Source organism: Thamnophis elegans, chromosome 9 (genome assembly GCF_009769535.1).
Source record: "Thamnophis elegans isolate rThaEle1 chromosome 9, rThaEle1.pri, whole genome shotgun sequence".
Classification (NCBI taxonomy): domain Eukaryota; kingdom Metazoa; phylum Chordata; class Lepidosauria; order Squamata; family Colubridae; genus Thamnophis; species Thamnophis elegans.
Window position 1 is genome coordinate 39,318,085 of NC_045549.1, and position 9,433 is coordinate 39,327,517.

The 9,433-nt window shown below is 40.2% G+C and overlaps 1 protein-coding gene across 1 annotated transcript in view; it reads right to left on the bottom strand.

Moving 5' to 3' along the window:
* LARP1B (La ribonucleoprotein 1B) overlaps window positions 1-9,040 on the bottom strand; it is a 38,347-nt gene extending 29,307 nt beyond the window's left edge. Inside the window, 2 exon segments of the mRNA XM_032223768.1 lie at window positions 1,193-1,254; window positions 8,338-9,040. Of these exon segments, the coding sequence (XP_032079659.1) occupies window positions 1,193-1,254; window positions 8,338-8,689 (414 nt within the window). The 5' untranslated portion in view covers window positions 8,690-9,040.
* Between the last annotated feature and the right edge of the window lie 393 nt (window positions 9,041-9,433).

Below are 9,433 nucleotides of genomic sequence, written 5' to 3' on the forward strand. Positions count from 1 at the left end.
TGAGTGATGTCAAGTAAGCCACACCCACTGAATCACATGCCCCCACCTAGCCCCGCCCACAGAACCTGTAGTAAAGTAATTTGAAATCCACCCCTGTTATGAGTAGATTTCTCAAAGTAGAAAGGAAAAAGCTTTAAGATGTCCTCCTCTTTCAGCAGTTGAAATACTAATAGGTACAGAACTCTGGAAGCCTTCAGTCAGAAAAGGTCAAACACATTAGCTCTAACAGCACCAAAAAGTTTACTGTCACGAGGAAAATGTAGCTATTAAAAATATTTTCTCATGAGGAATTAACATAGAATATGGAAAGGAAGCACATCTTTTAAGAAAAGAAAAAAAATAAGAACATTTTAAAATTCTAACACAGAAATCAAAATTCATGTCTTTAAATCAACTGCATTTGGTTCACAAGAATATTCTGAATATGAATGTGAAGACGGAGAGCCATATCTGCATTAAAAAGGCAGATAAAGTCAAAAATGCTATCTGTGTGCATACTGTTCGCTGCAAAAGTATTTCTAAAATTGCTGAGATTATAAATTAAATACAAAACCTATTGTATTCTGCAGAATCTTTAAAGTTCACTTAAATATCAAAGTATAAATTCCTTTGGGCAGGTTTAGTGAGATTTGTTGTATGTTTGTACTCTACTAATGCCCCTGTACCTAAGGGTTCAAAAGAAAGAGAAATTTCTTAAAGGGCAGGAGAAAGAGCAATTACACAAATGTAGTTTGACCCAATTTCAAGAAAATTTGAACAAACATCAACCTTTAAAAAAAGCACTTAATGTAATGAATGACTTCTTCAATTTAACAGTCTATACCATATTTTCTGAATATATCTAACTATGCAAAGATTATTCTAGTAAGTCTTTTTTGTTTAAGCACACTTTTAATCAAATTAACTCCTGGATGTAATACTTTTCTAAAAAATACCAATCAATAAATGATTAAAACAATTCTAACACTCTAATAATTCTAATTCTAATACTCACCAATATTAGCCTTTTTGCTAAGCATAAATCTTGTGTTATACACTTAAGCCATTTTACATTATCTTGTAATTAAAAACAGTGGACAAAGTGTTTACGATAGTTATATACATTTTATAATCAAAGTCAGAATATAAATATACACACAGTAACTGAATTTTTAATAATAGAATATTGAACTTAAATTGTATTGATACATGCCTTACTGGGTTTCTTTATCTTCAACTTTCCTGCTTTTATGACTTTAGTAGAACACTGCAGCTCTAAAATAAAGGGAAAGTAGTTAAATCAGTGAAGCTTGATTTAAACTGATTCAGTTGAATAGTACTATATATTTAGCAGGTACATGTATAGCATCAATTTATCTGTAAATAATTTCTTTGTGAAATAGTTTACCAATGTATTTCAAGATTAATGGTTTCTTAGAAAATCTGAAATACAGTACTTATAAATATTTAACAATAGTTTTATAAATTATTTACCCATGTCAGCATGCATTTTATTAAGCTTTAAACATAAAGCTTCGAGCTTATATGTTTCCCCATCATGTCTCTATACTAAGTAAACATTTCAACATCCAACATACTTAGCAGGTATCAAGTTGACAAAGATTGTTCTACATACTTAACTAAAAATGCATGCACTAACCAAGATTTGTGTCTACATAAAGACACATAGGTCTGCATCAGGGGTGGGTTTCTCGCCCCGTTCCAACCGGTTCGGTTGGAACGGGGCCGGCGGCGTCCTCGTGCACGGGCGCATGCAAGCGTACTAGCGTCTGTGCGATGCGCCAGCTGCTCCTGGAGGATCGCGCAGGCGCTGTATGCGTCCTGCGCATGCGTGGAAGCGCAGAACTCATCAAAACCGGGTAAGGAATGCGGGCGGGCAGGTCGGCCCTTCGCCGTTCCCGGAAGTTACTTACTTCCGGATTCGCCGACCAACCGGTTCGCGGGGACCGCCGCGAACCGGTTGAAACCCACCCCTGGTCTGCATTGTAAAAAAGGTAATTAAGATCTCATGGTCTTTATGGCATTGAATTATTAAAGCATTTCAAAAGGGAAAAAAACAAATATATTACAAAGTATAGCTATTCAGCAATCTTATTTAATGAAAGCACTAAAATGAGGCTGTTGGGAACAATAGGTATAACTAATGGATAATCTCCAGAGAAATGCATAGATAGAATGTAATTATCATTTGTTTCTTTGTATCATTTATTGTTTAGCAATTGCATTCCATTCAAAAGAGAAAAAGAGAGAGAGGCAGACAGACAGACAGGATCACTGCTCACTATTGTCTCATTCAGATGAAGTTCTTTAACAACTATGCCAGCATTATTCTCACTCTGGCATGTGTTGCTGTCAGGCATACAAAATTTAGTCATAAATAAGTACATTGGTCTTTATTACTGACATATTTGTGAATGGTCACTAACTGAGGTAGTTGCTAAATGAGGAGTGCTCCACAAAGCCATGTTCTAAAGATGAAAGCTTCTGCATGTCATGATATAAAGAAAAAAAAGGGGGGGGGCTTAAAAAACGTAGAAGAGCTTGTTCCTCCCACTGCCATTCAGTGCCACAACAACTTCCAGTATCAGGGCTCTCACAAACAGTTTCAGAAGCATTGGAAAGAAGAGGAACTGAGAAAATAAAAAAAACCCTCATTTTTTTTTCTTAAAATCTGTTTCATAATGTTAATAAATAATATTGAAAATATAATTGCAAGTATAGTTATAAATGTATGTTTTTCAAATGATAATGCAAGGAAACATTCACATTTTTTTTGTTACTGATCAAAAAATTTCTGAAGCAAAATAACAATTTTCCTATCTAATTACTTTCACTACATTATCCTGAGTAAGTTAATGGTGAGAGGAGAAAAGAAATCAAAGCCAGTAAAGATAAAAACCTCAAAAAGAATCTTTACAAAGAGTTCAGGAGAACTGTTAGGAGACATTCCAACCTTCAATCGGACATTGATTGACAGATAATAAATAATTCAAAGGAGATCTAACGAAAGTGGAAAGTGCATGCTGAAATAATGTATAGCAGAGATACCAATATTCAGAATACCTTAAAAGATATTTCTTAATTACAAGAAGCCCTAATACTAGAAGATAAAGTTAGATCAGCATTCCGGTCATTACGGAACAGGAAGTTACAGAAACTGACAGACTATCCAATGAATTATGGCAAGCAATAAAAGAAGAATTAGTAAAGTTCTAAATAAGCTATACAGTATCAGCAAGTCTGTAGAATGACACAGTGGTCAAGAGATTGGAAGAGGTAAATCAACATCCCAATCCAATAGTGTGCAAACTATCTTACCATATCCTTAATACCACATGCTAGTAAAATACTTGTAGCAAGTAATGTTAAGGATCATCCACAATACCGATTAGAGACCTACATGGGGGAAAAAAAGATACCAGATGTTCAAACTTTAGAAAAGGCAGAGGAACATAAGACATTATTGTGATGGGAATATGTACAATTTTGTTGCATTTATTTTGTACAATGACAATAAAGACTTTGCTATGGACAGAACATGATGAAACAGAGGGGCTCCAGGATGTCAAAGGAGTGCAACAAGGCTGTATATTCCATTTATTCAATCTATGCACCAAATGGCTATTAAGGGAAGCTGGACTGGAAGAAGTTAAGTGTGATTTTAAAATTGAAGGGAGAATTGAAGGACTTCAGTGACATGAATTATGTTGATGACACTACTCTGATAGCTGAAAATGCAAAAGATATGCAAACTCTAAGTAAAAAAAAAAAGAACACGGTGAAAAAAGGGACTAAAATAAAATAGAAGGAAAACCATATTAATGATATAAGGTCGAAGCCATAGTCTTAGAAATGACAATGAAGGGAACAAAATAGTGAGTAACATATGTCTTTTATTTAGAAAAAAATGTGTTATCACCTATACAGTGTTTCTATGAAAATAAGACCAGGTCTTATATATATATTTGGACCAAAAGACGCAGGCCTTTTTTTTTCAGGGGATGTCTTATTTTGCAGGGGCTTGCCCACTCCCTCCCACTATTTACTTGCGCACAGCCGTAATGCCACAGGGCTTCCCAGGCAGACATACTTTTCACCTGGATGGAGAAATGACGGAGACTGGAAACTTTGTCTGCTTGCAAATGGGACGCTTTGATATGGAGCTAACACTGGAATCGGCTGCATCCCCCTTCCCCCAGTGGTTCTGCCTTCGCTGGCTCTACCACACACTTTTCACCCAGAGGGAGATGAAGCTTTGTTAGTTTACAAATGAGATGCTTTGAAATGGAGGTAATCTGTCGATTTCAAAGCATCCCATTTGCAAGCAGACAAAGCTTAGAGTCTCCATCATTTCTCCGACTGGGTGAAAAGTGTTTGGGCACCTATGGGATGCTAGGGAAAGGAGTGATTTGCTCCATCCAAAGCAAATGATTATTTGAGTAGCACAGACATAACAAACAGGGAAAGATGCAGACCTGTAATGATGATCTTACAGTAACTTGAATGCCTTCAAGACATAGGACACATTAAATACATACTGTTTAGGATTTTTGATATTTTCTCTGAAGACTCCTAGAAAAGTAGAAAGATACCAGAAAATTGAAGAACGATATATAGTCCACCTCTGAAAAAAGGAGGGATGGGGAAGAGAATCCCAATAATTATAGTTAGTCTAACATTAATTCCTGGAAATAAGTCAGAACAGGGTATAGAGCAAACCACTTATAAGCGTCTCAAAGACAATATTACTACCAAAAACATGGCACTGTCAAAAATAGATCATGTGGGACAAAACTCTTATGATAGACTAAGTGGTCCACGAATAAGAGAAATGCTGTGGATGTACTTTGCCTTGATTTCATAAAGTTTTACACAAGAACATGACCTTCTCACTTAACCTATTAGATAATTTGAGCAACACTTCAGAAAGATAGATTCACAACTGGTGACTAATTGCACATAAAGTCAGCATCAACTTGGATAACAGCCACCAGTGGGATCTCACAGGAGTCTTGTTAGATTCTTAGTCTTATTTTATTAATGGCCTGGATAACAGGAGTGGTGAGCTGCTTATCAAATTTGTGGCTAATATTACATTGAGACATTTGGGCAATACCCAGGATGATAGAATGAGGTTATAATTTAATCTTGACAGATTGGAAGACTAGGTTGAGAAGAATACAATGTTTTTCAATAGGGAAAAATATAAATGTAAAAATGGGGAGAGAAAACATAGAAGCACAAAAAATAAAGGACTCATGACATGGAAGTAAAGAACCATATCAGCAAAAAAAAAATTGGGTGCAGTCATTCACAGGAAGCTGAACATGAACTAGCAGGGTAAAACAAACACTAGAAATCTAATGCAATTCTGGACTGCAATAATACTGTATCAAAGACACATGAAATCTTATTTCCATTTACTCGGCATCAACAAAACCACACTTGGGGTACTGAGTACCTCATTTCCAGAATAATATTGTCAGGTCAGAATAGACTCAGAAGATGGTGACGAAGATGATACAGATTTGAGATATGCTCTATAAAGAGACAGAAGGAAGTAGGGATATTCAATGTAAAGAAAAAAACTAGAGGAAGATATGTCAGATATAAGGGAAATAAAAAGGTGTTATAGGGAAAATGATCAGAAGATACTTTAGAATTTATTTAACTGTCAGGAAAAATTACCTAATTCTTAGATCTTCACAACAGTGGAGATTGTGGGCTTTCCGTCTCTGGAATACCATCCCTGGAGTATGGTTTAATTGATTTTTTTCTGTGCAGTGCAGAAGTTTAACTAAATTCCTAATGGTTCTTCCAGAATTCTAGGTTTCAATAAAAATGTGTAGCTTCATAATACAAGCAGGAATTATAAACATTCTACTGTAATATCAAATAAATCAAGTAACATATACCACCCCAAAATGAAATACAGGTAGTCCTCAACTTATACAATTGAGCCCAAAATTTTTGTTAAGTGAGTTTTGCCCCATTTTGTTAAGTGAATCACTGCAATCGATAAGTTAGTAACTCTTCATGACTTGGGACCCAGTTATCTGAGGACCATCTCTTGCCGGTCACATCTACCCAACCCATCAGAGCAGATGGGCAGGGAATGTTGCGGGTCCCATCCCAGAGGGAGAAACACCTGGTGGGAGAAGGGCCTTCTCTGTGGTGGCACCCTCTCTCTGGAACATAATTCCCCCAGAGATTAGACTGGCCCCCATGCTAACATTCTTCTGGAAGGAGCTGAAGACCGGGTTCTGCCAGTGGGCCTGGAGAACCCAGGGCGAGATGGAGCCCATTAAATGGCTCATGTGATCTACTGTCACCGTGGAGGGGGATGATTTTATCATGTAATATTATATTAATTTGATTCTATTTTATTTTATTATGTTCAGGGGTGGGCTGCTGCCAGCTTTACTGCCAGTTCGCAACTGATGAGCAAAGTGCGGGTACTCTTCAATGTAAATTGTTCTATGCAGATGAGCAGAACAATTTACAGTGAACTGCGCATGCACAATCACCAAAATTCAAAATGGCGACGGTCAAGCAGCAGCAAGGGAACTGGTTCGGAGACGTGGCAGGCCTGGGTCGCAACCCACCTCTGGTTTTGTTGTTTTAAATGAGGTTTTATATTCTGTAAGCCGCCTTGAGTCGCCATATGCGAATAAGTGGCAATATACATTCAATAAACAAACAAACAAACCAGCTTGTTAAGTGAATCTGGCTTCCCCATTTACTTTGCTTGTCAGAAGGTCGCAAAAGGGGATCACATGACGTTGGAACACAGCAATGATGAACCAGTTGCCAAGCATTTGAAAATTGATCACATAATCATAGGGATGCTACAAAGGTTGTAAGTATGAAAAATAGTCATAAATCACTTTTTCAATGCTGTTGTAACTTTGAACAGTCACTAAGTGAACTGTTGTAAGTCGAGGACTACCTGTATAGAACCAATTGGGCTGAGACAATGGCTACCTAAAAATCACTCAACAAGCTTCCTTGACTCAGGATGACTAGAACTCCAAAATCTTATGCATACTTTATTATAACTTCTGGATACAGTCATCATGTAAAATCAAGTTATTTGTAGTTTAAAATATTTTAAGCTTCATTCAGCAGAACATCAATATTCTTCTAAACAAAATGTTTTGCGAGCTGATCCTCTGTCACTATGAATATATTAGAGCTGAGGTGGCGCTGTGGTTAGGGTGCAATACTGCAGGCCACTTCAGCTGACTGTTATCTGCAGTTCAGCCTTCCATCCTTCCGAGGTGGGTGAAATGAGGACCCAGACTGTGGGGGCGATATGCTGACTCTGTAAACCGCTTAGAGAGGGCTGAAAGCCATATGAAGCGGTATATAAGTCTAACGGCTATTGCTATATTCAGTAAATATAATTAAAGTTTGAATTAAAGCTCAGATAGCATATTTTCAGTAGAAAGGATCCATTTCCCTTTCTGCCCCATATTGAAATGGGATGAAATTAGTGTGACTGTAATAACGAATGCTAATACATTGCCACCTGCCAAGTAAGTTCAGATATCATTAAGATGCATTACATATTAAATGATAGAAGAAATATCCAGTGTTCTTAAACCGCGTTTTATAGCCATACTCTCTCTTTTTTTAAAAAAGAAAGGGAAAAAAAGTTGCAGGTTGTTCCACATTAAAAATGTGTAGTGTTTGGTGCTCTGGAAATATTTAAAAATACTCAAAACCAGATGACGACATATTTCATTCCCAACTCTATGATCGCTCTCCAAAGACCTCCAAACATCAACTATAAATTCTAGGGTTTTGTTTCCCGTTAGATTCACAGGGGTCTCCAAACTTGGCAACTTTAAGACGTGGACTTCAATTTTCAGAATTCTCCAGCCAGCTATGCTGGCTGGAGAATTCTGGGAGTTGAAGTCCACAAGTCTTAAAGTTGCCAAATTTGAAAAAAACTGCAGTCAGAAGAACCTTCCAATCTTCTCCGGTCTCGCTTAACTCCCCAAACCCGCCACATCCCTCCCTTCACGCTCAACTTTCCTAATCTGACCGCGTGCCTAAATTTCCAAAGTCAACACTTCTTAATTAAGAAAGCAAACCCCCCACGCCTTTTCTCCACAGCTCGTGTTACTCGGGGTCAATACGAAAGTGAGAAGGGAGGGGGAAGCTTTCAAGAAACATAAACCATCATTCCCACACACGCCCCAAGACACACAAATAAAATCACACACACACACACTAAAATAACGCTGCTACTCAATTTGACAACTTCTCCCACCTAAACATCGCCCACCCCCACCCACTCCACTCCCCGCCACCTGCAGCGGCCTTTCTCACCCGGATCCTGCGAAGTTAACTCGCCGCCCGACGAAGCGTTGGGAGGAGATAAACTACTACTGGAGTTGGGGGGAGGCTTCCAACGCGTCCAGGGATTCTCTTTAGGCGGCGGTGCCTCGACCACATGACACGGCGGCGGCCTCCCCCGTAGTTGCCACTTGTCGTTTCCCTCCCCGTCCTCTTGCTGCCGTTGCGATTGCAAATCCTCGTCGAAGCCACTTTCCCGGGAAGTTTCAGTTACTTGGCCGGAAGGAAGCAGGAACGGCTCCCGGTGGTTCTCTTCCAGTAACCAGGCCCCACTGTTCCTCTTCTCCGCGCCCCGAGATGGTGGCTGCGGGGCAGCCGCTGACATGCCGAAGAGGAGCCGCCGCACCGCCCGGCACGCTCCTCTCCCTCCGTTCCCTGCCGGGCAGCAGTAGGGAGAGAAGCGAGGCGCCGAAAGACCGGAGCGAAGCTGAGAGAAGCTCCGTGCTGCGAGCCTGGGCCGCCCCACGGGGGCTGAGGCTGGAGGGAAAGCGCCCCCCCGCCCGAACAGCGGCCTCCGGGGGCGGCGTTGTTCATACACCTCAAGGGGTGGTTCAACCGCCACCGCCCTACGGCGGGGAGGAACGGAGAGAGATCGTGCGTGGCGCGCGGAGAAAGGAAAAAAAAACGAGGGTTCCCGACGACGACGGGTGTGTGTGTGTGTGTGTGGTGAGAGAGTCAATTTTCGAGGGCCTGGTGAGCACCGTCACAGCTGTCGTGTGCGTGCTATCTCGCGCCGGGGGAGGGGCGGGGTGGGTGGGAAAGGGGCGGGGATAAGTGCACAAGGAAGGGAATAAAAGGAAGAGGGGAAGGCGAAGAACTAGTAAGCAAGGCGATCACTACGAAGAGGTGGAGTCTTCAAACTCTTCGATCCGTTGTGACATCACAACGGCCAGCAGCGCAGAGTGGAGCGGAGTCTTTTTTTCTTATTTTGGGGTTTGGTTTCCTCTCCCCCCCCCCCCCTCAGGTGGTGGGGAATTTTAATCGAAAGGGATGAGCACCTATTCGGCCAAGGACCTCTGAATGGGAGATCAGGAGGAAAAAAAATTGTCCTGGCAAACAACCTTGGGGG